This window comes from Podarcis bocagei (assembly GCF_964188305.1).
Source record: "Podarcis bocagei genome assembly, chromosome: 18".
Lineage (NCBI taxonomy): Eukaryota > Metazoa > Chordata > Lepidosauria > Squamata > Lacertidae > Podarcis > Podarcis bocagei.
The window spans coordinates 11173044-11200913 of NC_138144.1; the positions used below are offsets into that span (position 1 = coordinate 11173044).

Here is a 27870-nt window from a genome sequence, read left to right on the forward strand (position 1 = left end):
CTCGATAAATCATCTCTTTATTATTAAATATACATCATTTCTTGGCACAGATCTTTGTACAAGTTATGTCACTATAGACACACATTTTTGTGTGTATGTATATATATATATATATAAAACAAAAGGATCAAAAATCCACACACGCACAGGACCCTCCGGAGGCGTCAGACGCACTCGCTTTGAGAGACACAAAGGCAGCATTTGACAACGGACCGCACAAACACTCCTGCATAGAGTTACCCACCTTCCCTGCAAAAAGCCATCCTGGTTAATACACTGTCATGACAAGAGGGAGGAGGAGGGGGGGGGCTGGCCGGGGCTTTTTTTCAGGGAGGGGACACAACACTGTTTACAGACTCGCTATTCTGGGGACTCACCAGGGATCACCAGTGGCAGACAACGGCCCCCGGATCACTCTTTGACCCTCGCTATCAATTTGCACCCCTCCTGTATCAAGAATGATGAGTTGGGGGTGTCGGCCCCTGCCCCTTGTGAACCGAGCAACAGATTCTTGGAACCATTCCCTGCAATGGGGAATGAGTCCCCCTGGCAAAAGGTCTCGGTTCTTAGGGAAGGGTGGTGTTTAAAGCAGGGGTGCCCCCCCCCAGCATCTCCAGTGGCCGGGAACGACGGACAACTGCAGCACAGCTGGAAAAGGCTCCCTCGGATGCCAGCTCCGTTGTGCATTGATTCAACCGCTGCAATTACGACTTCTCCTACCTGCTGTAGAAACGGCGCCCCCCCCGCCCCCACCATTGGGTGCTGGGGAGCAGGACGGCAGGGAGCATCTGTGTCCCTCCAGGCGCCCGACTGATGGCGGCTAGAGCGGTGCAGATACCCCCCACCCATGTCGCCGTAGTGCCATCTTGAAGCCGGAGGGCAGCCAACTTACGGGGACCCCCCGGAAATGACCTCTGCCGCCTCCATGTTATGAGGAACGCTGGTAGGAAGGGGGCTAGGTGAGTGTTTCCCCAACTTGGGTCTCTGGTTGTTTTTGGACCGCAATTCCCATCATCCCTGACCACTGGTCCTGCTAGCTCAGGTTGATGGGAGTTGTAGTCCAAAAACAGCTGGAGACCCAAGTTGGGGAAACCCTGGGCTAGATTCTAGGGAAGGGAAAGCATCTCTCTGGGATCGCTGCTTTGGAAAATCTGGTTCTCTGCAGGCTGGGGCAAGGGGTGACCCACAGCCCAGAGCATCCCAGGAACAATTCTCTAGCCGCCTGAAGTCCATCTTGGGGAAGGGAGACCTCACGGCCTTAGGCCGGCAGAATGGCTTTCACCAATTAACTGCTCCTTGCCAACTTTGTAAGATTTGCATAAATAAACCCAGCTCCACAGCTGAAAGCTATCAGGAAGCGGGAGGGGGGGGGGAGAGATCTACAGCCGACTGGGAAGGGGATGGTGCGATTGTGGGTCAGGGAGGGAGCTGGAATGGGAGATGCTCAGGTCTTCACTTCTGGAGTCTGGTTGGCGGTGGAAACTCAAAAGGGAGAGGGAAGAAAAGGTCATCCCAAATACTCAAGACCTTGCAGGAAGATATGTCACTAGACTACCAATCCCATCAGCCCTGATTGTCGGTCCAAGCTGGCAGGGGATTATGGGAGCTGTAGTGTGGCCATCAAAAGACACTAGCTTGCAGCCTCTTAAACCCAAAAAGGGAAAGTCATCTTCCCCAGGGACGCTGTCCTATTTTACCTCAAGGTTTTAGGACGTGCAGGGAGAGGTTTAAAAGGAAGCACCCCAGAGTCCGAACGAAGGAGCAGCTTGAGACTTAGCAATCAGCAAGCCACCTTCGCTGAGCTGGCAATCTCTCTCCGAGAATATATACATACATCTATATATATGCTCCCAAGATCTGGGTTTGACACAGTGAGATGAGCATTATTTTGCTGGCGAGGTGGCACCTGCCGTCCCTCCGAAATTCTCTCCCCGACAAAAACAAAACCCGCTGAGCCACAATTGCGATCCATCACAACTGCTGATGGCACGGAGAATTAGAAAAATGCGAATTGGGGAAACAGGGTGGGTGGGTGGGTGGGTGTAGACCAGGGTTTCCCAAACCTGGGTCTCCAGCTGTTTTGGGACTACAACTGCCATTATCCCCAGCTAGCAGGACCAGAGGTTAGGGATGATGGGAACTGTAGTCCCCAAACAGCTGGAGACCCAAGTTTGGAAACCCTGTGTAGGTTCTGCTCTCCCAGTGGTAGTCCACCTTTTTCAGAATGTGCAAAACAGTCCAACCTGCATAAGAAGTGTCTTGGGGGGGGGGGTTCATGAACTCTTTTTCAGAATGTGCAAAACACTCCAACCTGCATGAACTGGGCTTCCTGTTTAGGACATGCATCACCCCGTTCAATCTATTTTCATACCGGGGAGGTAAAAGCTCTTGAGGTTTGCATCTGGTGGTGGTGGGTGAATCCCTGGTGCGGTTTTGTTGAAGGCAGGCATTCTGCTTGCTAAGTGTTAGGAAGCAGTGCAGTGCAGTGGAGGGCAGATGAGAGAGAGAGAAATTAGCAGGGTTAATCTTGCATGATTTCCAGGAAAGGGCTGGTGGGAGTCAGTCAACATCTGGAGGGACACAGGATTGCTGCCCTGTTCTAGGAGATTTTCGAAGGTGGGGAGTGCCTGAGCTCATACACAGCGAGAGACCCAGGACTGTCTGGCAAAACACCCACTCCTCTTCCCAGGAGGAGACCTGCAAAATGCCTTCTCCGATCCAATTCCTCTCTAGATGTTCAAGGTACCTGGCTCCCATCCTCACCTGGAAGGTCAGCAACATATGGAAGTCCATTTTTCGTTGTCATCCCTGACCGTCGGGACAAAAGTTTTCCCCATCTCCAATCTGAGATGAGGCATCTATGATTCTATCATCTCCTGCTCTGGGCTAGGAATGCCTCTTTCAGAGAGTCCTTATTCCTTCCATCTTTTGACACTTAATACTGGAGGGGGAAGCCCTGCTAAAAAGCAGAGACAATTCGGAGGAGCAAAGGTTAGCTCGACCGCATGCCATCTTCCGAAGCTTGAACTCTGAAATAGGTGTGCATATCTAAATACAGATCATTAAAATAGTCCCTGAAAAGCAAGGAAAGAAGGCTGCGACACCCCAAACTTCTGATCCCATCTCGGAACCAGGAGCTGCGCAAATTGCGGCAGCAAGAGAATTCAAGATTCCACTGTGACCTCTCTGCCTTGGACAAACCCAAGGAAAGGAAAGACTCCAGTCATTGGTTTTTTCTCCCTTGGGGCCGGCTGGCCCTCTTCCAGGAGGTTTTGGGGCATAATTTCAAAAGCATTTGAAGTAGGGAGGGGGGGGGAGATGAAGGGCCCCAGTCTCCAGGGCTTGGAAAACAAACCATTTGCTGGAAGGAGGGCGGAGACCGCAGGGAGCGGCAACCCCAAGACAGACACACCCCACGTCTCAAGCATACAGGTAAGTTTGGCTTCCTACAAAATAAAGGGTTCAGGAGAGCTAGAGGCAGGAGATGTAAGGGGACTGTGTCGCCATGGTCTAGAACAACAAGGCAAAATCAAGTAAATAGCATGGCTGCAGCCTTCTGGAAGGACCCCTTGCCAGTTCCCCACAAATCCAAGCAGAATTCAGAGGAATTTCAACCACTTCGGTGGGAAAAGGAGAGAGAAAGCAATAAAACGCCACCGGCAAAGGACACGGCGGCTTCTCTTTCGCAAACGCAAGCTCAGGGGAGCAGGGGGCAGGATGCTGCGGTCGTGGGGACCTAACAGAGATTGCGCTGGGTCACTCAGCTCTGCCGCGAGAACCCTCTGGCTCGGGGAGGAGGGAAGGAGGGAGGAGGAAGAGGATGCCTGCCCACCTTTCCACCAACATGTGTACCAAGTGCCAGTCACCGGCCGGCCACTACCTCTCCACGTTCACCCCTTGCTCCCACTTCCGGAGGAGGATCTGCGTGAGGTCGAAGGTCGTGAAGCTGATCCCCACGGCGATGGGGCCCTTGACCCAGTTCATGCTGAGTCCCTTGTAGAGGCCGCGGACGAGTCCTTCCTCCCGGATGATGTCCCGCATAGTGCGCAGGATGGAGCTGTAGGTGTGGCCCATCACCCCGGCCGTCTGCATCCGCCGCCGCACAACGTCCAGCGGGTAGGAGGCAGACTGCCCAATCAGGCCGGCACAGGCCCCAAAGACAAGCCGCTCCATGGGGTAGGGCTGCGTCCTGCTGCTGCGCTCTGGAGGAAGAGGAAAAGCTGGTGGGCAACTGTGGAGACGTACAGGGATGGCACAAACAGCTCTCCCTCTCTCCCTTCCGCCACGGGGCCCCAGGACCCCCAGAAATTGCAAGAGTGCCAGGACCTTAGTGCAACAGCAACTCACCCCAACTGCAATGGCCAGGAGCCAGGAGGGGCAGCGCCTCCAAACAGTGGAGGGAGTGCGCAGCCGTCCTGGTGGCATGGATTAGTTATGAGGCAGAGGAATGGCAGGAGGAACCAGCTGGGGACATCCAAGGGAAGACGGCTCAGAGCCCAGGGAGAAGCAGTGGGGCGATGATGAGTGGCCAGGGGGAGAGGACTGGGGGGAGGAGGAGGTGTCAGAAGTGGAAGAGGCAACAAGGCTTGGTGAGCGGGAAGAGTCAGTGGCAGAGAGAAGTCCAGAATGGGAGGCAGAAGCTGAAGCAGGAGAGGAAGGAGGCCAAGAGGCAGAGAGGGGAAGAGCCACGGGTGTCTCTCCCTCCTGCTGCATCAAGCTGCGCTCCCTTCTGGTCTCCCAGAACCAGGAGAGGCATGAAGAGGGTGGAGGAGAGGTTGGCTGCATGCAGGGGCATTCTTCGATGGCTTGGGGGGAAATCCTGGAGGGACTTGGACGGCGGTGGGGAGGCAGGGACCTTCCGTTTCAGCGGCTGCTTCATAGGGGGCTGCTGTGCTCCTTAGGCCTGACACTCCTGTTCCGATCGTGTCCTTGCTAATAAAGAGTTAACTCCCAGTTGTATGGTGTGATTTACTGCCAGCTCACCTCTGAGACATGGCTAGTAGCCACTGCTCTTCCGTGGATTTGCCTAATCTTAAAAGCCATTCATAAGAGCCCATCTTCTGGATGATGCCCAAGGAGCTCGTCAAGCCTGGCATCCTGGCCCTGCTGCTTTTACCTGCATGAAACTTCTTCAGGGTCTCATAGGTGAAGAAGCTCAGCCCAGCATACGGAATCACCCCCAGGATGGTGGGGGCAAAGCCCCGGTAGAGGGTCTTCATCCCTTCCTCCCGGGATATCCGAATGAAGACGTGGACAATGTTGCTGTACCTGCCGGGAGAGCGGAGCAAGAGAAATTGAGGAGATTTCACCCCTCCCATACCCAAGAATCTCCTGACCATCTCCTGATGGTCTCTGCTGACTCTCCACAGAGAAGAGGAGGCGTGTCCTGCCTATCTACTTGTTCTGCCCAGCAACATCTCTCTGTGTGTGAGAGAGAGTCAGTCAGTCAGTGTATCGGAGAGAGTGAGAGTGTTAGAGATCCTAGAGATAGGATTGCTGCTAAGAGCAGCTGCAGACTCTCAGTGTAGCATTGATTTATGCTTAGAATATTCAGCTCTGTATATAGTTTTGTATCATAGTTGTAGTTACAGAATAAAAGGAAGATATTTTACAGAGCTGCTCTCCAAGTGGTTTATACTCTGCAAGACTCTGCAAAACTCTGCCGCTCAACGACTGTATTATTGAGACAGTGAATCCGGTGCTCTCAGCTCTAAGCTGTGAGTCCACAGCACTGTGACCTGTTCCTGTGGGAAAAGGAGGTCTCTGGCGGTGCTACCCAGCTGGCCTAGCCCAGTCGGGGTTGAGGTGCAAGAGTCCAGTTGGTGCACTGGCTCTAGGGCGATGCTGACAGAAATCGTGTCTTGTTATCATGCCTCTCGAGCAACAAGCCTTCTTGGCTATCACAGGGTCTGGCCTGCCACACCGGTGGGGCAGGAGAGGGCAGCAGGAGTGGCCGGAAGATTCAAGGACAACCAAAGGAACCTTAGAACATTTCAGTGTAGTATAGCCTAACATCGTATCAAGATTTTAAAAAACCTGAATACACAACCAGAAACATGATCCATGCCTTTCCTCAAGAGCATTGGCTATTCAAGATGTTCAGGGGTCTGGAAACCAAGCCTGATGAGGAACGGTTGAAGGAGCTGGGAATGTTTAGCCTGGGAAAGAGTGAGAGGAGAGGAGACAGGAGAGCCACCTTCCAAAATCTCAAGGGCTGTCAGATGGAAGAGGGAGAAAGCTTGCTATCTCCTGCTCTGGAGGGTCAAACTTGAACCCAGGGCTTCAAGTTACAGTGGTACCTCGGGTTACAGACGCTTCAGGTTACAGACTCCGCTAACCCAGAAATAGTGCTTCAGGTTAAGAACTTTGCTTCAGGATGAGAACAGAGATTGTGTTCCAGTGGCGTGGCGGCAGCGGGAAGCCCCATTAGCTAAAGTGGTGCTTCAGGTTAAGAACAGTTTCAGGTTAAGAATGAATTAAGTACGTAACCAGAGGTACCACTGTACAAGAAAGGAGATTCCAACTCAACATCAGGAAGAACTTTCTGACAGTAAGAGCTGTTCCACGGTGGAACGGATGTCTCCCTCGGGAGGGGGTGGACTCTCCTTCCTTGGAGGTTTCTAAGCAGAGGTTGGGTGTCCATCTGCCATGGATGCTTTAGCTGAGATTCCTGCATTCCAGGGGGTTGGACTGGATGACCCTCAGAGGTCCCTTCCAACTCTACTATTCTATTATTCTTCTACAGTTCTCCTTGACATATTGTTGAGAAGAGGGATTTCCACAAATATGAAAGATCAGAAGACAGAAAGGCTTCTTAGTGTTGCTGAGAAGACAAGTTTGTCTCAAATTAGACCACATATGAGATTACCCGGCAAAAACAAGCTCATAACTCTCAATGCGTTTGTGTAGGTACTTAAGATATATATGTAAGAGGCTCATTTCAAATAATATTTTCTGAATCATAGAATTATAGAACTGGTCTGATATACGACTGTAGCAGCTCAAATAGTAATTGCAACTCAGTGGAAAACTGCCCAAAACTGGAACCAGACTGGATAACCAAATAAAGCTAATATTCTTCACTTGGACTTTGTGACCTTAGCTCCTGCGCAACTGAATTCCTTCATTTCCATTTGATTTTTTTATTTTGTGAAAGCTTGGCGGCAGAAATGAAATGCTTCAGTAACCAGAGTCTGAAATCCATTAATTACAGTGCATTCTTGTTCCTATTTACTCAGAAGTAAGTTCAGCTGTTTTCGGTGTGGTTTATTTCCCAGTAAGTACATTTAGAAGTGCACACGGAAGTAGCCATGCTCAAAGTAGACCCATTGAAATAAATGGACTTAGTTGATTTAGGGAAGTTTTAAAGGTTTGATGTTTTATTGTGTTTGATGTTTCAGTTGGATGGTAGCTGCCCAGAGTGGCTGGGGCTTATATATCTGGCTGAGCCGCATATAAATATTATTCTTATTAGTAGAAGCAGTAGCAGTAGCTTTCACCTTTTTTACCTTTAGTAGTACGCATTATGCGTGCCTGTTTTACAGCTTTGTTTTCCATTTTATAAGTTTCTGCTGCCGTTATACCTGTTTCCCCTCTTTTATTTCCGCCACAAAATGAAATTAAAAATATTTGCCGGGAAAAAGAGGAACAGGATGGGCTCCCTTGTCAACATTCTCTCCCCCCCCCCCATAGCCATAAGAGAGACAACCAACACACACAAACACACCAAGGCCCCATATCACAACTTAACTATTTTGGGCACCCGATGACACCTGGTGTGCTGCTGAGAAGGACCCAGGCTATTTTAGACACTGGACGACGGCCACGCAGGGCATTGGAGGAGGGGAAGAGGAACATCGAACAAGACACTGAAGGGAAAAGCTAGCGGTTGTTGGACAAAAGGCCCCTTTGTTACAGGGGGTTGGACTAGATGGCCCTCGGGGATCCCTCCCAACACCACTGTTCTAGGATTCTACTTCTCAAGTCAGGGCTGGTCAGTTCCATGCCCTGAAGGGGGGGCCGACTGGTACTTTTAAAGTAGGGAGGAGATCAGGAGTGGCATTTCCTTTCAGATGGACATATGTCAATTCATGGGGGGGGCGACCACAGATAGCCCTTCGCTTTGGTGCCAGAGACTACGTTCCAGCCTGAGGGAGCGCCTTCTCTGCACAGAACAGCTTATTTATTGAGATCTGCAGGTCAAATCCTCCCTGGTTGTGCTGCAGGCACATTAATACGTCTTGCAACAATCCCACGAGGGGAGAATCTTGTTTGCTGAGACCCCCCAAAAGAAGACTTATGAACCCACGTCAAACTTATCAGCCTCTGTAAAAGACCTGCCTTTTTCATCCAGCCTTTCATCCCCTAGAGATTTAGCCTTTTGCTACAGTTGGGGTTGATGGAGAAAAGAATAATTTCATAAAACTGCGTCGTTTTGGTATTCCATTTTCGTCCGAGCCTCTATCCCAGCTAAACCCAAAAGGCCTGTGCCCAACTACCTTTTTACAGTGCAAATCGAGCTGCTTTGAGGTGTTACTTTTAGGTACTCCCATCCCACCCAAAATTTCCACAGGAGCATCCGCAGCGCCAACTCACATTTCCTTTGGCGTGACAGCCATCCGGGCGCGGACTAGGTCCAGGGGGTACGTCAACATGGCGGCCGTCGTGCCCGCGAGGGAGCCAGCGATGAACCTGGGCAATGGGGTAAGTGCCCTGGAAGCAGGAAGGAGAAAGAGAGGCTTTTGAAAAGTGGGATTCCCCACAGCTCTTTTCTCCAGCAGCTGGTTTACAGTTCCATTGTGGGCAGAAAAGGATCAGTTTTTTAGGGAAAGTTTCCTGGTGGACCCTAGAATTGAAGCACTGGATGAGACCCTAAGAGGCATCTAGCCCAACCCCCTGTGGTGCAGCTGTCCCACAGGGGGACGGAACCTGCAACCTTGGCATTATGCTCTCACCAACCGGCCTATCATGAACGCTGAAACTAATCCAACTAAGGGCTAGGCCGAATGAGCACAGCAACTCATTCCCAGTGGTCTTACTCCATGAAAACCTGCTGCTGAAACTGAAAATCTGTCTCCCCACAGCTTTCTAAGTCGCCTTCGATCCAGGGCTTTCCCCAAGCAATCGGAGACTGCGTCAGTGTGAAGGCAACCTCTCCTCCGCCTTTTCATGCCTCTCCTGGTCCTGGGAGACAAAGGGGGAAGGGCGCTTGTCGCAGCAGCAGGAGGAGGAGACCCCCGTGACCCAACCCTGTTGCAGAAGACCCCAACCCCAGCAGCCTCTTACTTCCCCTGGAAGCCGTAGTAACTGCCCAGGATCTGCTTGTACTCCTCGTGGGCGCAAAACTGGATGGCGGCGTAAGGGATCACGCGGACCATGGTGGCGGAGTTCCCCCGCCAGAGGCTGAAGAAGCCCTCGTGGAGGTAGGTGCGGTAGATCAGGCGGTAAGCCTCCTACGGAGAGCGGAAGCAGAGTTGTTGGAAAAGAGGGACCGAGAGGCTGAGCGCATCATCTGAACCAGGGCTCTCGGTTTGCCTTGCTTTTGGCAGACCACAAACTGTAATCCCAAAAAGGAGGTTTTGTTCCAGAGGTGGGGTGTGCTGCTGTTGTTGGCGTCTGTCTGCCTCAAGAGACAATGGAGTGCGCTTCTGGGGGTGAAGCCAGACTGCTGAGTTTGCAGCACTCAAGTGGCCCCCCTCCCGGGACGCAAGCCTGAGCAGGGCGCATGGAGATCCTGGGCTGCCCAGACGGCAAGACGCCCCTCTTGGGCTCGCTGATGGAGGATCGAAAGGAAAGCAGAGCAAGATGTTTGGCTGCAGGAGTTGCCGGAAGGAGGCGGACAGGGCGCCATCCAACCGCCTGAGGGACTCCCCTCAAGATTTGTGTGGCCTTTTCTTCTCCCAAAGATGTCCCACAAGGACCAGTCTTCTTTCTCCTAGATAGGCTCCCTTCCCAGGTGGACGGGCCCCACCTGCCCCTCACTCCCCTCTATAGCGCACGCAGAAACTGCCTTCTTGACCACTGGACTCCCTCTTGGTCTCGTCTGTTCCATCCACCGGAGCCTGGCTTCGCATGCAGGGGAAGCCCCTGACTCACGGAGGGTTTGAGACCTATTGGCTCCCCTCACCTGGTTTAGCCAGCCAGTCAAAGCTGTTCCTGGGATTGTGGCCACTGTTGTATGCTGAAAGCACCCAGCAGCCACAGGTGAGAGCTGAGTGCTGGTGGGGACCAAAGGTGGGCAAAAAACCCCAGAAGGAGCAGGACATGTCCCCCACCAGAGAGACCGCCCCTCCCCAACACCCCAGCAGGGGGTGTACAGGTTAAAAATTTGGGGTGGGGGACTTTGTTAAGTAAAAAAACCAAAGCTGCTCAGCTAAGCAACAGAGCAAAGAAAGGAGGATTGTGCTTTAATTCTTACCTTGGCAGAAAACCGATTAGATGATACTGAAAGAGAAAAGCAGAAAAATTAAAAGCAAGCATACTTTTACTCATTTGCAGGTACAAATCAATTAATCCACTAACACTCAAGGATCAGTGAACTAGGATTTCCCTAGGGTAAGAGCCATAACTATTTCTTTCAAAGCTCTTTATCAATACTGGAGCCTAGAAGGATTTGAAGACTACTGATCAGCCGCATTCTCTTGTGATTTACACTTAAAAAAACAGAAAAACCCCACCAGAATTCTCCCCTGCTTTCCCAGTTTCCCCCACCCCATATAGCCATAACAGTTATCTCTTATGCAATTTGCAAACACCCCAAAACAATTCTCTCTCTCTCCCCAATCTCAGGTTGACTCTGCCTGCCCCCAATTATCCCAGCCGGCAGATAAGCCAGTCCAAAGACAAGCAAACAAACCCTGAATCAAGCCAAATCTCTTTCCAGCAAAAACTCATTGGAGGATTAATCCTCAAAACAGAAATATATATATATATATAGAGAGAGATTTTAATCTGAGCTGCAAACCAGGCTTTAAGTTTGGGGGATTCTCTGCCCTGTCGATGGGAGTTGAAATTCCACAGCATTAAAAACAGGGTTGTCCATCTAATTATGTTTTCCCTGCATCCATTCTATTTTTATATACAGGTGAAACTCAAAAAATTAGAATATCGTGGAAACGTTCATTTTTTTCAGTAATTCAACTTAAAAGGTGAAACTAATATATGAGACAGACTCATGACATGCAAAGCGAGATATGTCAAGCCTTTATTTGTTATAACTGTGATGATATGGCATACACAACTTACAAAATTATAAAAACCTGCCCCCCCCCCCAAATACCTTGGAATATGATTTTCGTCCTGTCCAGAGGCGCCACTGCAGTCTTGGCCACAGCGCCAGCAAACGCCCCAGATATCAGGGAGTTGAGGACACTCCTTCTCTCCTGGGCAGCCTGGAACAGTAAACCAAAGGAGAGTGGCAAGGAAGCAGCCTAGACACTCACAAGCCACTTGGCTGGTCACCTAGGGCGAGCAGGAACCGGCAGCAGGTGAGCGGATAAGGGAGATGTTGGCGAACTTCTTCCTTGCTGGCTCCTGTCCGCCATAGGTGATCAGGCCTGCCCCTTCAGATTGCAAATCTATATGGATTTATGTGGGACTAGTAAACTTACCTGGTTTAACTGCAAGGCTGTTCTAGGGCAGCGTTTGCCAACCTGGTGCCCTCTCCAGATGTTCTGGACCCTTCCTCCCTGAAACTCTCTCCACCTACAATGCCCACCACCACCCCCACTTCGAGACCAGCACTCAACTCTTTTTTATTACAGTTGTACCTTGGTTTTCAAACGCCTTGGGAGTCGGACATTTTGGCTCCCAAACGATCAAAAACCGGAAGTGGTTGTTCCGGTTTTTCAACGTTCTTTGGAACCCGAACGTCCGACGCAACTTTCGAAGCTTCCGATTGGCTGCAGGAGCTTCCTGCAACCAATGGGAAGCCACGCCTTGGTTTCCGAACATTATGTAAGTCGAACAGACTTCTGGAACAGATTCTGTTCGACTTCCAAGGTACCACTGTATTATAGTTTTTATTAAGTTTTCAATTTTGCACCTCAAAATAAACACCATACATTTGATGACCTCCCTCTTTCCCCTTCCATGGCTCATTTAGTTTATCCACCATCCCTGCATTTTACACTAACCATTTTATTCAGTTCTCCTATCTTACATCTCTCAAGTATTTGTTATCCTGTTGAATTGACCTTCATGCTGCCAGCGTTCTCAGCACTCACCTCTGGCAAAATCGGCATGTGGATTTGCGGCTCTACATCTTTCTGCTTGAAACCCACTTGGCCTCCTGCTGCTCGCCCATTCCCCATCCCAGGCTCAGGGGCTGCCCAGGAAAAGAACCAGACCTCCTGAGGAAGAGAAGGGGGGCGGGGGGGGGAGTTAAGGGCAGTAGCTCAAAACCTGAATCGGATGGACTTGTTAGGAAGTCAAAGAAGTACCTTAATTTGGAACAACAATGACAACGACAAAAGGCTCCCAGGGCAGCTAACAAATTACTGAAGAAAAAGCTTACAATCTAAATAGACACAGCACAAGAGGAAAATGAGCTTGGAGGGAGGAGGAAAGAGGAGAGTTCCTGCACGCCCCTCTAGCTGGGTTGGCTCCAGCCACACTGGGCACCTTCTGATGAAATATTAAAAACACAGTAAAACATCAAACATCAAAAAACTCCCCTGTACAGGGATGCCTTCAGGAAGTTGTGTAGTTGTTTATTTCCTTGGCATCTGGCGGGCACCACTGCCAAGAAGGCCCTCTGCCTGCTTCCCTGTAACCTCACTTCTTGCAGTGAAGGAATGCCAGAAGGTCCTCGGAGCTGGACCTCAGTGTCCAGGCAGAACGATGGGGGTGGAGACACTCCTTACATGTTTATATATATATGTGTTCGTGTATTTTTATTTGTGGTTTTTTATTATTATTCTCCCACCCACCCAATATTTTTAGCTATTTCTATTTAAGCTGTAATCTACCTGGAGTCTCTGTTAGACAAAAAGGCAGGATATTATTATTGTTATTGTTATTATTATTATTATTATTCACACACAGCTGGGTAAGGAACTGACACATCAGTGGACGGCTAGACAGACAGACAGACTTGGAGAAGGAACCATTCTTCTCTTGAACTACTAATTTCATTTTGGGAAAAACAGGCCTGTGGTCACAGCACACCCCTCTGCCTCCCCCCCCCCCTTCATCCCTTTTCCACCCCAGCTTATTTTTGGCCACGAAGGATTGCAACGGGAAGCTCCCAGGCCAGAAACGCTCTCTGACATCCCGCTTTCAGCAATGCACAACTGCAGAGAGAGAGGAGGAGCGGAGCGGTGGAGTCACCAGAACTAAGCTCAAGGTCGAGAATAAAAAACCAGGGCAGGGGGGACACAAATCAGGTTTCAGAGCAGCAGCAGAAGAGCAAAGACGACCTCCCCCCTGCTCCTGGACTAGAGGGACGTCTACTTAGGTTTTAAAAAAACATGCGCACAAACATTTCCATGATTAATGCAGCACATATTACAGACCCTCCAACATCTCTCTGATGAAAATAAGAATCATTCCTGAGGGTCTTCTCAGTGGTGGCTCCCGCCCGGTGGAACATCCTCCCATCAGATGTCAAGGAGATAAACAACTGTCTGGCGTTCAGAAGACATCTGAAGGCAGCCCTGTTTAGGGAAGTTTTTAAAGACTGATGTTTTAATGTACTTTTAATCTTTTGTTGGAAGGCGCCCAGAGTGGCTGGGGAAACCCAGCCAGATGGGGGGGCGGTATAAATAATAAATTATTATTATTAAATCGTAGAGTTGGAAGGGAATCCCAAGGGTCATCTAGACCAACCCCCTGTAAGGAAGAAATCCCAGGATGTCCTGTTCCATCATCAACATCAGTGCTTTTCTTCTAGAGAAAAAACCATGCCGGTACTGCGTACACTTGAGTACCCCCGGGGGAGCACTGATGATGATGATGATGATGATAATGATAATAATAATAATAATAATAATAATAATAATAATAATAATAATAATAATAATAATAATAATAGTTTTATTATTTATACCCCACCCATCTGACTGGGTTGCCCCAGCCACTCTGTGCGGCTTCCAAAATGTATAAAAAACATAACAGAACATTAAACGTTAAAAAGCTTCCCTATGCAGGGCTGCCTTCAGACGCTTAACTCCTTGCCTAACGAAGCTGAATTCTGGGGGATTCGGGACAGATGAAAGAAAGCCTTCCTTCATGCAACACATAGTTAAACTATGGAACTCCTTGCCACAGGAGGCAGCGTGACCACCAACCTGGCTGGCTTCAAAAGAGGATTGGATGAACTCACAGAGGAACGGCCACTAGCCAACAGGGTGATGCTCAGAGGGAGAAATCTTTCTGCATCCCAGGTGCACGAGGGGAGAGGGCTCTGGGGTTCCAATCCCGCTTGCGGGTTTCCTGTCAAGGGTGTCTGCTTGGCCACGGTGAGGATGCTGGCCCCTGGGCCTGATCATGCGCTGTTTTTATTACTCACCCGCCCTTTACCCCTTTCGAGCACTGACTGGAAACCTTTCTATTCCGCCAGGCAGCCTGTGGCAACCTGCTGCCTCTCGGCTTGGCGCACCTCGCAGGGCTGCAGTGGGGATTAAATGAGGAGGAGGAGAACCACATACGTCGCGTTGCACTCCATGTGTCAGGCGAAAGGGGGAATGAAATTAATTCCCTGCAGCAAAGGACTCGGGCAAAGCAGAAACCATCACTGATCTTGGGAGTTTTTCCCCTGCAAACAACAGGCTTACTCGGATGTCACCGGCTGCCCCCCTTACTGAGAAGGGCTGAGGACGGCAGACACAATATTTTTCATATTATTATCACCACTCAGTGCTTCGGCTTGAGCGCCTGCCAAGGAGAGACGGCGAGATTATGTGGGTGGGAGTAGTGTGAGCTAACCGCCCGGCTGCTATCTTAATTCTCCCGCTGCAACTTGAGCAGGAGAGATCTTAATCTCAAGCACAGGGCATTACGACGCTTGCCAGAGCTGCGTACACAAGGTTGGAACTCAGATATATCAGCTAATCGCCAATCGGGACCTTAAATCTGGTTGCGTTACCGTGACAGAATGTCCAGGCACCTTTTTTCTTTATTGCAATGAACTTTATTATTATTAGTAGTAGTAGTAGTAGTAGTTTCATTTCTATACTGATTTACATTTTAAAGGGAAAAAATCGCCAAGCAGTTTATAACACGTTAAAACGTCAAAAATAACAATCCAGAATAAAACAGCTCCGTTTTAAGATTAAGAGTATGCAACTCTTAATCTTGGGGTTGTGGGTCTGAGCCCCACGTTGGGCAAAAGATTCCTTTTGTTCCTCTGTGATGTTTTATTATACTTTTATATATGCTGGAAGCCACTCAAAGTGGTGGGGGCAACCCAGTCAGATGGGCAGGGTACAACAACAACAACAACAACAACAACAACAACAACAGTTATTATTCTTCTAGATGACCCCTGTGGTCCCTTCCAACGCTATGGTTCTATGATTCCTATGATGAAACTCCAGCTTCAAGGAAAAGATTTCAGATCCTTCTCTAAGGGACACTTTGCTTTCCCCATATTTATTTGCCTACTTAACTCTGGGAAGGAAGTGGGGTGTAGTGGTTAGAGTGTTGGACAAGGACCTGGGAGATCAGGGTTCAAATCCCCACTCTGCCCTGAAGCTCCCTGGGTGACCTGGTGAGTCAGTTCACAGCTGCTTAACCTCCCTCCCTGAGGAGGGGGGTGAACCATGCACTCCTCTGAGAAAAAGTTGGAAGATAAATGCAGTAAATAGTCTCTTCTGCTGACTTGCTTAAGAAAGTCAGAGGGGCCGGCCAGAGGGAGACGTTGGGGGGCCAAATTGGCTCCCTGAGATCTCCATGGGGTCACAATTGGACCCAAGCCAGCTGCAAAACGCGCCTGTTGCCAGGGGGATTTTGAGTTTTTTAATAATAATTTTTATTAATTTTTACAGATATTTTAAACATAACATTCAACTTATATATGATATAAAAAGCATTTGGCCACAACACCCTGAGACTTCTGTCCTCCTTGACTAATGCTTTTCCCACTTATTATCTAATACGTCATTTTGGGATTATAATTATTACTATTAAATCCTAATCATAGATCAACAATTTTTGAATTATACTTTGCAATAATTGATAAAGTCCACCTTACAAAACTTCTTAGAATCATAGAATCCTAGAGTTGGAAGAGACCACAAGGGCCATCGAGTCCAACCCCCTGCCAAGCAGGAAACACCATCAGAGCACTCCTGACATATGGTTGTCAAGCCTCTGCTTAAAGACCTCCAAAGGAGGAGACTCCACCACACTCCTTGGCAGCAAATTCCACTGTCAAACAGCTCTTACTGTCAGGAAGTTCTTCCTAATGTTTAGGTGGAATCTTCTTTCTTGTAGTTTGGCTCCATTGCTCCGTGTCCGCTTCTCTGGAGCAGCAGAAAACAACCTTTCTCCCTCCTCTATGTGACATCCTTTTATATATTTGAACATGGCTATCATATCACCCCTTAACCTCCTCTTCTCCAGGCTAAACATGCCCAGCTCCCTTAGCCGTTCCTCATAAGGCATCGTTTCCAGGCCTTTGACCATTTTGGTTGCCCTCCTCTGGACACGTTCCAGTTTGTCAGTGTCCTTCTTGAACTGTGGTGCCCAGAACTGGACACAGTACTCCAGGTGAGGTCTGACCAGAGCAGAATACAGTGGCACTATTACTTCCCTTGATCTAGATGCTATACTCCTATTGATGCATCCCAGAATTGCATTGGCTTTTTTAGCTGCCGCGTCACACTGTTGGCTCATGTCAAGTTTGTGGTCAACCAAGACTCCTAGATCCTTTTCACATGTACTGCTCTCAAGCCAGGTGTCCCCCATCTTGTATTTGTGCCTCTCATTTCTTGCAACCCTACTAGCGGTTAGTTGTTTACAATTGTCTTTCAAGTATTCTGTAAATTTATTCCAGTCTTTCAGGAAAGCCTGCTCTTGCTGGTTCCGAATTTTCCCTGTTATTTTCGCCAATTCGGCATAGTCCATTAGTTTCGTCTGCCCCTCTTCTTTCGTTGGTATCTCTTGTTGTTTCCATCGTTGGGCTAGTAATAGTCTTGCTGCAGTTGTTGCATATAAAAACAGTCTTTTATCTTGCTTATGTATTTCATTACCAAAAATGCCTAGTAAGAAGGCTACTGGGTTTTTTTTTACAAATGTATATTTCAACATTTTTGTAAGTTCTTTATAAATCATTTCCCAGAAAGCCTTCACCTCCTTACAGACCCACCACATATGGTAAAAAGTACCTTCCTTTTCTTTACATTTCCAACAATGATTACTTGTTTTATACATTGCCAGGGGGATTTTGAACACTGATTGCAGCCAGGCAGCTTTCCTCCATCCTTCTCCTCCACCAGCACCTTGAGGTGTTCAGCACCATTGGCTCCCCAAAAATTAAACTGGAAGGAACCAGACCCAAATACAGAAAGGAGCAGAAAGACATGGGTTCCTCCTGCAAATTTCAGCCGAAAGAAACTTAACAAGAAACACACACAGCAGGGGGAAGAGAGGAGAAATATTCTTACCTGGGTCCAGAGGTGGGGCTCACGGCAGAGAAGATTCGAGAGGGAGGGTGGCTGAGCTCCGCAGGAGAAAGGACACCCCACACACCCACACACTTCGGCACCTCAAGGAAATGGACGAAATTGACCTTCGTTGTTCAACTCAGCACAGAGACCTGCCTTTGTCCGTTCCAAGGAGGTCTTCCTGGCGTGCTCGGCGTCCCGGTGAGATTAGACAAGTGTGGCCAGCCTTTAAATGATATAAACAGCAATAAATTAATGCATTGATATTGCAAAAAAGGAGATTACGACCCAATGTTACGAAGAACTGGTCAACGTACAGTTGCAATCGAAATTATCCAACCCCCATTGCAAATCAGGTTTATTATCAAAATCTACAGACTGGAGAAGCCAGTATAAGTTGCAATTTCAGCTGAATTTGGGGAAACCACTGGAAGCATCCGTTGAGCCATTTCATTGCTTTTTTTCTCTCATTGCAAACAGCTAAAAGTCTGGAAATTTTGATAAAAAGATGATCAAGGGACTGGAGACCAAGCCTTATGAGGAACGGTTGAAAGAGCTGAGTACATTTAGCCTGGAAAAGAGGAGACTGAGAGGAGATATGAGAGCCATCTTCCAACATCTCAAGGGCTGTCCCATGGAAGAGGGAACAAGCTTGCTTTCTCCTGTTCTGGAGGGTAGGACTCGAACCCATGGCTTCAAGTCAAAAGAAAGGAGATTCCAACTAAACCTTAAGAAGAACTTTCTAAGAGTAAGAGCCGTTCGACACTGGAACAAGGCTGCCCAGAGCAGTGACACAGAAAGCCGACGAAAACAAAATGCAAGGATAGAAAGAGAGATGGAAAATACCCAAAGGTAGCCCTCACCCAAACAGGGCAAAAAGCAGGATCCATCTAACTGTCCTGTCCTAGCAGCTAGAATAGTAGTAGCATCTAAATGGAAAGCTAAAGAACCACCTACCAACATAGCTGTCAACTTTCAGATTTGAAAATAAGGGATCAGCAGCCTCACCTGTCCCAGGGACAGTCTACGGGATATCTAACAATCCAGGATAGCAGCGGGAAGCAGCGGGAAACGGCACTGGAATAAGGGAATTTCCCGCAAAAAAAGGGAAGGTTGACAGCTATGCCTACCAAGGAGGAATGGATTTTCAAATTAAATGAATATTTAAAATTGGCTAAATTAACATCATCCATAAGACAGCAGTCAAATAAAAAACTAAAAAATGAACGGCAATGCTTTGATGACTATATGACAAAATACTAATCTGAAAAAGACATGCTAATATGCTTAGACTAAGAATGTAAATGCATCAAAACAATAATTTATCAATGACATATATATGTATATAGAGAAAATAAAAACAATCAGAATGCAATGATAAGGGTAAAATTGATTCTAAAGAAGATGAGTAGCGGTGGAATAAAGTTAAATAGGGTGGTGGCTTTATTTTATTTTGTTTAGCTTTTTTGGATATTGTATAATGATTTAATATATAATGATTTAAGGTTTCTTTTCTGTTATGTATTACAGTATTTCTCTTTTTCTTTTGTATGATGGAAAATCTTAATAAAAATTTTAAAAGAGTGAGAGAGAATGGGTTGTATAAAAAAAAAAGGAGGAAGGCTCCATCTATTCTGCTCCCACTTGTTCAGCAGGTCAGTCCAGAGAGAGAATGCAGGCAGGCTTCTGGCATCAGGGCTGTTTATGAGCGGCACAAGAGCACCATCAGGTCCAAAGGTCAACGGAAAGAGGGGAGGTTGCATCCACACACCTGACAAGTGGCGCTGCGTGTTAACTCGGTCATACAATACTCATCTTCAAATAGCCATCCTTAAAGACTGGACTACTGCAATGCACTTTCCGTGGGACCTCCCTTGAGCTTGACCCAGAAGATGCACTTGATGCAGAATGCTGCAGTGCGAATGCTGACAGGCCTTGTCGAAAGCAACACACCTACTCGGAGATCTGAACTGGTTACCAATTTGCCACTGGGCCAAGTTCAAGGTATTACTATTAGTATATAATAACAACAGTGACAACCCTGTCCACCTGACTGGGTTGGTGGCTTCCAACACACATAAAAACCTAATATAACATCAAACATTTAAAACTTCCCAATACAGGGCTGCCTTCAGAGGTCTTCTAAAAGTCATTTAGTTGTTTATCTCTTTGACATCTGCTGGAAGGGCGTTCCACAGAGCGGGTGCCACCACCGAGAAGGCTCTCTGCCTGGCTCCCTGTAACTTGGCTTCTCACAATGAGGGAACCACCAGGCGGTCTCGGAGCTGGACTTCAGTGTCTGGGCAGAATGATGGGGGTGGAGATGCTCCTTCAGGTATACAGGGCTGAGGTCATTTAGGGCTTTCAAGGTCAGCACCAACTTTGAATTGTGTTCAGAAACGTACTGGGAGCCAATGTAGGTCTTTCAGGGCTGGTGTTATGTGGTCTCGGTGGCCGCTCCCAGTCACCAGTCTAGCTGTCACATTCTGGATTAGTTGTAGTTTCCGGGTCACCTTCAAAGGTAGCCCCACATAGAGTGCATTGCACTAGTCCAAGCGGGAGATAACTAAAGCATGCACCACTCTGGCGAGGCACTCTGCAGGCAGGGCGGGCCTCAGATATAGGTGGTAGACAGCCACCCTGGATGCAGGATTGACCTGCACCTCCATGGACAGGTGTGAGTCCAAAATGACTCCCAGGCTGTGCACCTGCTCCTTCAGGGGCACAGTTACCCCATTCAGGACCAGGGAGTCCCCCACACCCACCTGCCCCCCATCCTCCAGAAACAGCACTTCTGTCTTGTTGGGATTCAACCTCAAGACAGATTGGGACCAGTTTCCCTACGAGATCGCCTTACCCTGCAGGCGCCCAATTCACCTCTCCGAAAGGCAGAGCTGATTGTCACAGGTAGCCCATTGCGCACTGCCTAATGCCTCCTCAAACCCAAAGCCAGCCACAAACCTCAGGATTCAAACAAAGGGGAATCAAACCACATTTCACTTTTGAAACTGGAGTGGCAAGACTTTAAATACATCAAAACCAGCAGCATAGCAACACTCCTTGGAATTCAGTAACTAAGCAGATTCTCTATAAAACGAAGAGGCATTTTTCACAAGCCAACAAGAGAGGGTGAAACTGGTCACAGAAGCTTTCAGCTGTTTTTTTAAAAAAATATGTTTATTGTGAGATTATAATTTGCCACACTGGGATTTCAGTTTATTGTGAGATTATAACTTGCCGCACTGGGATTTCACCCTGAAAGGGAGGGTGAAACGGATTATAGAGATGAGGTGGAGCGGCTGACAGAGTGGTGCAAAGCTAACAACTTGCTCATAAATACAAGGAAGACAAAGGAGCTTGTGGTGGACTTCAGGAGACAGAAGAGCAACGTCCAGCCACTTTTGATTAATGGGGTCTGTGTGGAGAGGGTAACAACGTTCAGATTTTTGGGCATTGAATTACAAGAGGATCTGTCCTGGAGTGTCAACACAAGGGGGCTTGTGAAGAAGGCGCAGCAGAGACTGTACTTTTTGAGAATACTAAGGAAAAACCATCTTCTGCAGAAACTGCTGCTTGCCTTCTATCACTGTGCCATTGAGAGCGTGCTCACTTATGGCTTATGTGTGTGGTACGGAAGCTGTACTACCCAGGACAGGATGGGGTTGTGCAGGGTTGTTAAGGCAGCAGAGAGCATTGTTGGATGCCCACTCTCCACCTTAGAGCAGATTTATGCCACAAGGTGCCATAGGAAGGCTCTGGACATAGTAAAAGATCCATCGCATCCTGGTCACTGTCTCTTCGAGCTCCTGCCGTCGGGACGGAGATACAGGTCGATGAAGACAAGAACGAGCCGTCTTAAAAACAGCTTCTTCTCCAGAGCGATCTTGGCCCTGAATGGGAAGCCCGGACTTTGAAAGTCATCTAATCTCCCTTGCTGTATTATACTGTATTGTTTAATTAGTGTTTTTATGGAGCAGTCAAGTAATTTCGTTGTCCCCGAAGGGGGCAATGACAATAAAGATATTATTATTATTATTATTATTATTATTATTATTATTATTATTATTTGCAGAAGATGCATTATATAAACAATTTCATTGAAGGTTTTTAACATATCGAGCACTAAAATCCAAACACACTTCTAAAAAGATAATAAACAACAATAAAGGTAAAGGGACCCCTGACCATTAGGTCCAGTCATGGCCAGCTCTGGGGTTGCGGCGCTCATCTCGCTTTATTGGCCGAGGGAGCCGGCGTACAGTTTCCGGGTCATGTGGCCAGCAGGACTCTGGCGAACCAGAGCAGCGCACGGAAACGCCGTTTACCTTCCCGCCGGAGTGGTACCTATTTATCTACTTGCACTTTGACGTGCTTTCGAACTGCTAGGGTGGCAGGAGCAGGGACCGAGCAACGGGAGATCACCCCGTCGCAGGGATTCGAACCGCCGACCTTCTGATCAGCAAGTCCTAGGCTCTGTGGTTTAACCCACAGCGCTGCCCACGTCCCAATAAACAACAATATATTATTACAAAACACAATTTTATAGGTAAGAGAAAAAGCAAAAAAGAAGAGGAAAATATTATTTTATTTCCTTTTTATAATCTTTTATAATCTTTTTAGAAATGCGTTGGGATTTTAGTGCTCAATATATTAAAAACCTTCAATAAAACTGTTTTTTTTAAAAAAAATTCTTTCCCCTCTCTTTTCTATATAATTGTGTTTTGTAAGGAAATTGGATTATATTGGTCCATCTAGCTCTGTATTGCCCACACTGACTGGCAGCAGCTTGTTGCCATTCCCAGGGACAGATATTCCCAGTCCTATCCGAAGATGCCGGGACCTGAACCCATGATCTCATCCATGTATACATATTTTTTTGTGTGGTTTTTTGCAACCATGAGATCTAGAAACTTGACAGGTTAGTGGTTACAAATAGTGGTTTATATTGCCCACCAAGGAATATACTAACCCAGTGCTTCTCAAAGGGCAGCAGGAGAGGGTGGCAATTGTGCTGCGAAGATTCAAGGACAATTAAAGAAACATTTCAACTTTTCAGTGTAGTAAGCATGGTATTGCATCAAAATAATTTTACACACACACAAATACACACACATACCCTAGAAACAGTACCCATGCCTCTCTTCAAGACCACAGTCACACCTCGGGTTACAGAGGCTTCAGGTTGGTTTTTTCAGGTTACGGACCGCCAAAGCCCGGAAGTACTGGAACGGGTTACTTCTGGGTTTTGGCGGTCGCGCATACGCAGAAGCACTAAGACGCGCTTTGCACATGTGCAGACGCGCCACTGCGGGTTGCGAATGTGCATCCCGCACAGATCACGTTCGCAACCAGAGCGTCCACTGTATTAGCTATTCTTCTACAGTTATCCACATCATATTGTTGTGAACAGGGATTTTCCTACAAATATGAAAGATCAGAAAAGAGGAAGGCTGCTTTGTGTTGATGAGTGTTTGTTCGTCTCAAATTTGAGCTAATATAAATGAGATTACCTAGCAAAAAAACCAAGCTCACACCTCTCACTGAGTTTATATGTAAGGTCAGTGCTTTTTTTCTAAAAAAAGATGATTGGGGGTAGGGTCCCCCTGCGTACCCCAGAAAAAGCACTGTTTAAGGTTCATATGTAAGAGGTTCGCTTACAATTATATTTTGGGAATGATGTGTGTCCTTACGCTGCTGCATTGTTTAATACTTTCTGGGTGTCCCATGATCGCATTATAAAGTAACTGTGCTCTACGTTACAAATCAAACACCGCCAGAAGTTGTTCCTTTTTGTTTTCCAATATATTTCTTATCAATAAAAAAATCCGGTGTGGCGTGAGCAAATTTTTATTCTGAAAGCTCGAGAACCACTGTGCTGACACCATAAGATTCAAAGCAGTAACGATTAATTGCACATTTGTTCAAAATCCAGCTCAAACTATTTCGAGCCCCAGATTGGGCAAAAGAATTGGGGGGGGGGGGAGAGATTAACTCTGCAAAATTGATGGTCTCGATCCAGCGACACCAGTTTTCCAAAGCCTGCTGCTCCCAGGGCGGGCGGGAACCTCTGGTTCAAAGCATAGATTTGGGTGCATTTCCCAAGCATTGCTCTTTGCAGCCACAGTAAATAAGATTCCCTCCTGTTCTCCTGGGACCAGCCTAGGCACAAGTTCAGCCACGCAGAGAGAGGCCCTCACCATTATTTCTTTTAAAGGGGTCAGCCTCCCCACCACCCCAAGAACCTCTGGGATTTTTCCCAGCTGGGAGACCAGGAGCCAGGCTCTCCCATTGTCTCTCCACAAAACCACAAAATTCTCACTGCCCACCACCAAGAAGCGAAAGGATGGGGAAAGGAAAACCTCTCTTCGCTTGCCCACTCCCCACCTCGGCCAAAGGGAACTGGCTGGCAGGCTGTAAGATAATCCTGAATGGCTGTTTTCCCAAAAAGGCCTTGACCTATTTCTTTTTCCCTTGGGGAAAAACTCAGAGCTTAACAGGCTTCCTCAGACTTCTTGGAGATGGAGACCTTGTCTCTCCTGAACTGAACGGTGCAAAAAGAAGATGCAGAGGAAGTGAGAGCCAGCTGCTTTCAGAGGAGTCTCTCTGCGCGAGTATCTGATATGTGATTTTATTCATAAAATGGGGACCAGCTGGCTTCACAGGAGCCCAACCGTGTCTCTCTGCGTGAGTCTCCGAGCTATGACTGTACAGACATACCTCATGTTACGTCTGCTTCATGTTATGTTCTTTCAGGTTACGTCCCGCGGTGACCCGGAAGTACCGGAAAGGGTTACTTCTGGGTTTCGCTGCTTGCGCATGTGCAGAAGTGCAAAATGACATCATGCGCATGCACAGAAGCAGCGTATCGCAACCTGCGCATAGGCATATGCGCCGCTGTGGGTTGCGCTCTTTTCATGTTGCGAACGGGCCTCCGGAACGGACCCCGTTCGCAACCAGAGGTACCACTGTATTTGTAAGATCAGTGTTCGAAATTAGCCAGGCGCTAATCTGTCATCTCTTCAGATTTACTGTTAGAGGGAGCAATTTCACGGAACATGTTAAAACAGTAAAATGTTGCCTATTGCTAATAATGTGTCCAGACTGGACTACTGCAGAGTGCTCTCTGTGGGGCCTGACTTGCGCTTGACCCTGAAGATGCATTTGAGAGCAGCATGCTAGGCTAGCCGGCTCTCCTTTGGTGGGATCCAGCCTTCCAATAATCATCCCCCATCACGCTCCAGTGGGTTCCCTTCCCCAGAGGTGAGGGTCCCACTCCCAGGGGCTTAGACCCAGCCAACGTCAGTGGAGTCAACCAGCTTGTTTATCCTCTGTTTGCTGACCCTGTCTGCCTACCAGGGGAGAATTCCTGCAGAGGTCCCCTCCTGGAGGTCTGTCCAGAACCAGAGCGTTCAAAGTCTACCCGCTGGGCAGCTCCTTAGGCAAACATACTGTACTATTGCTCCTCAAGATTAAAAGTCCTCTTTGCAGCACTGCAAGTAGCACGTCGGGGGAAAACAGTGCTCCCTAGCTGTTTTTAAGGATTCTGGTAGAGCCTCCAGGCAAAAGATGTGGGACTTTTTTAAAAAGAGAGCGGAACAGCAACGTTTCGGTCCAGAGTTCAAATCCCCGTTCTGCTATGAAATTGTTCCCTGCAGCCTCATTTTTTCCACCCACACTTCTATCAGCCACATGAAGAGAGAACTCCTTGCCTACCTCACAGGGCTGGTGTAAAGTGACGAGAAAGCCTTGAATCCCAAATTCCTGGTCAAAGAATCTTATAATTGTAGAGCTGGAAGGGAGCCCAAGGGGGTTGTTATTTTACCAGTGCTAGTTTTCTTGAAAAAGAGGTGCTGGAACTCACTTTGAATGCCTCCCTCATTCTCTTAAAATGGCAAAGGCAATTGCACGAGAGGCAACGGAACTAAGTTCCAGCTGGGGGGAAAGCCTTGCTTTTGCCCATTGTGGGGCTTGAACCCACAACCCTGAGATTAGAGCCTCATGCTCCAACGACTGAGCTCATCTGTTGCCAGCAGGCATTCCACGCAGGAAAGCAAGCAGACTGGCAGGGGGTGACTCCTTTCTGCCACTGCCATGTTATACACTAAGGACTGGAGGCCTTCCTTCACATTGGCGAGGCTGGAAGACGAGCCATGCTTGGTCGGGGTAAAAGATACAGAAGTCCTCCGCCCTCGCCACCCCCCATCCACAAGGTTAACACAAGGCTGCCAGGGTGCCCGGTTGGCAGTGACCCAAGACGGGGCCTCCTTGGTGGTGACTTCCCATCTGTGAGATGCCCTCACTCATGAGGTGCATCCACCTCCCTCGCTATTAGCTTCCAGGAGAAATTAAAAGCAGACCAGGCATTTGGGAGCTGAAGTTGTTTTGAGAGCTGCCAATTCCTTTTAATTGTTGTTATCTGCTTTTATCTGCTTTTAATCCAGCTTTAACTACTTAAAGAAAAGAAGCCATTACGCAATTCTTGTCCTAAACTTTCAGTCAATCGATCGTCAAAAGCTCCACAATGGTCCACAAACCCTGAAGTGAAATTATGGCGGTTTTTACTATAAATAAGGCTACCTTTTTTTGCATATGTAGTTGCACCTGTGTTGGTGTGGATCGGGACTTCCCAAACTTGGGTCTCCAGCTGTTTTTGGACTACAGTTCCCATCATCCCCGACCACTGGGCACCTAAGGATGGGAGTTGTTGTCCAAAAACAGCTGGAAACCCAAGTTTGGGAAACTCTGGTGCGGACCATCCTTTGTCAACCTGGTGCCATCCAGATGTTTGGGCTCCAACTCCCATCTGGCGGCGCCGGCACGGTCAGGCTCAATCTATATACACAGGAGAAAGCAATGCATCTTTGCAAAGAGTGGGGAGAAATCTCGCTCCAGGCTGGTGTGTTTTTTCTGTGGGTGGGCTCATTGTGCAGCATAAACACAGTCTGCTGGATCCAGCCAACAGCCCATCAAGAAACAGAATTTTAGCGTTGGATGGGACCCTGAGGGTCATCTAGTCCAACCCCCTGCGAGTTGCCCCATATGGGAATCAAACCTGCAACCTTGATTCTAACCAGCATCCTGTTGTTACTGTGGCCAACCAGATGCATGCCCCCTGGGAAGCCCACGAGCAGGACCCGAGTTCAAGAGAGCTCTCCCCTTCAGTGGCTTCCAGCAACTGGGATTTAGAAGCATTGCGGCCTCTGAACATGGGAGCAGGGCATAAAGCCATAGTGGCGAGCTGCCACCGAATTTCTCCTCCCTGAATTTGCCCAATCAACTTTCAAAGCCAACCAAGTTGTTGGCCATTCCTGCCTCAAATGGGAGGGAGTGCCATAGTTCTAAGGACTTGCCTGGACCTGCCGTAAATTTCCATCATGTCGCCTCTTACCTGCCTTTTCTCATAACTAAAATGTCCCAGACGCTGAAGGAACCTTTCCTCCTAGGGGAGTCTGCTGCAACTGATCAGGTCATTCTGCATCAGTGCTGGGTTTATCCCGGACCGTCCACACACCATTCTGCTTTATATTAGTTGCTCAGCAATGCATGCCACCCCACTGTTACTGACCTCCAGAAGGTCCCTTTTGCACAACAAGGAAATCCCAAACCAGAACATTCGCAGTATAAAAAGTTGCAGGATTTCAGCAAGAAATTACAGGGCATGCGCCATTTAGGAGCAAATCATGTCTGCCCCCAAAACTATGCAGGGACAGTATCAAAGGCAGGATTGGAAGAGGGATTTTTGGTTTGGTTTCTTGCCCTGAGATATACAGGTGTAGGGCAATATACAAACTTAATTAATTAAGTGGCCACCCTGATACCACCACCACAAGAATAAGAATAATGTAACCTCCCCAATATCACCATGAACAGAAATCCCAATGGATTCACATTAAATAGGGCTGGGGGGGGGGGAAGGGGGCTAACCAGCCCCAGCACAAGGAACTCAGCTGGTCCTTAGGGACACAGGAAGCTTACAGAGTCAGAGCATTCGTCTGTCTAGGTCAATATGGTCTGCACTGGTTCTCTACCATTTGATCCAGGGGACATCAACAGAAGTCTAGTGTCCAGATCAAGGGAAGTCATAGTCCCACTCTGTTCTGCCTTGGTCAGACCACACCTGGAATACTCTGTCCAGTTCTGGGCACCACAGTTTAAGAAGGATCTTGACAAGCTGAAAGGTGTGCAGAGGAGGGAGACCAAGATGATCAAGGGTCTGGAAACTAAGCCTTATGAGGAGCCCTTGAAGGAGCTGGGGGTGTGTAGC

At 48.1% G+C, this 27870-nt stretch overlaps 1 protein-coding gene across 4 annotated transcripts; it reads right to left on the reverse strand.

The window, feature by feature from the left end:
* Positions 1-27870, reverse strand: SLC25A42 (solute carrier family 25 member 42). 4 transcript variants are annotated; one of them, XR_014003650.1, is made up of 10 exons: positions 27582-27870; positions 17607-17832; positions 12225-12350; positions 11279-11390; positions 10418-10443; positions 9286-9452; positions 8596-8712; positions 5117-5268; positions 2322-4202; positions 1-2282 (listed from the first exon to the last, which is right to left on the reverse strand). XR_014003650.1 is itself a non-coding variant. In XM_081177984.1 (9 exons), the coding sequence occupies exons 3-9, from the start codon at positions 12309-12311 to the stop codon at positions 3877-3879; spliced, it is 987 nt and encodes a 328-aa protein (XP_081034110.1). In that variant the 5' UTR covers positions 12312-12350; positions 17607-17832; positions 27708-27870; the 3' UTR covers positions 3691-3876. The 4 variants fall into 4 exon arrangements, 3 of the variants coding, with proteins under 3 accessions (XP_081034110.1, XP_081034109.1, XP_081034111.1); XM_081177984.1 differs by lacking the exon at positions 1-2282 and having other exon boundaries at positions 3691-4202; positions 27708-27870; XM_081177983.1 differs by lacking the exon at positions 1-2282 and having other exon boundaries at positions 3691-4202; positions 27635-27870.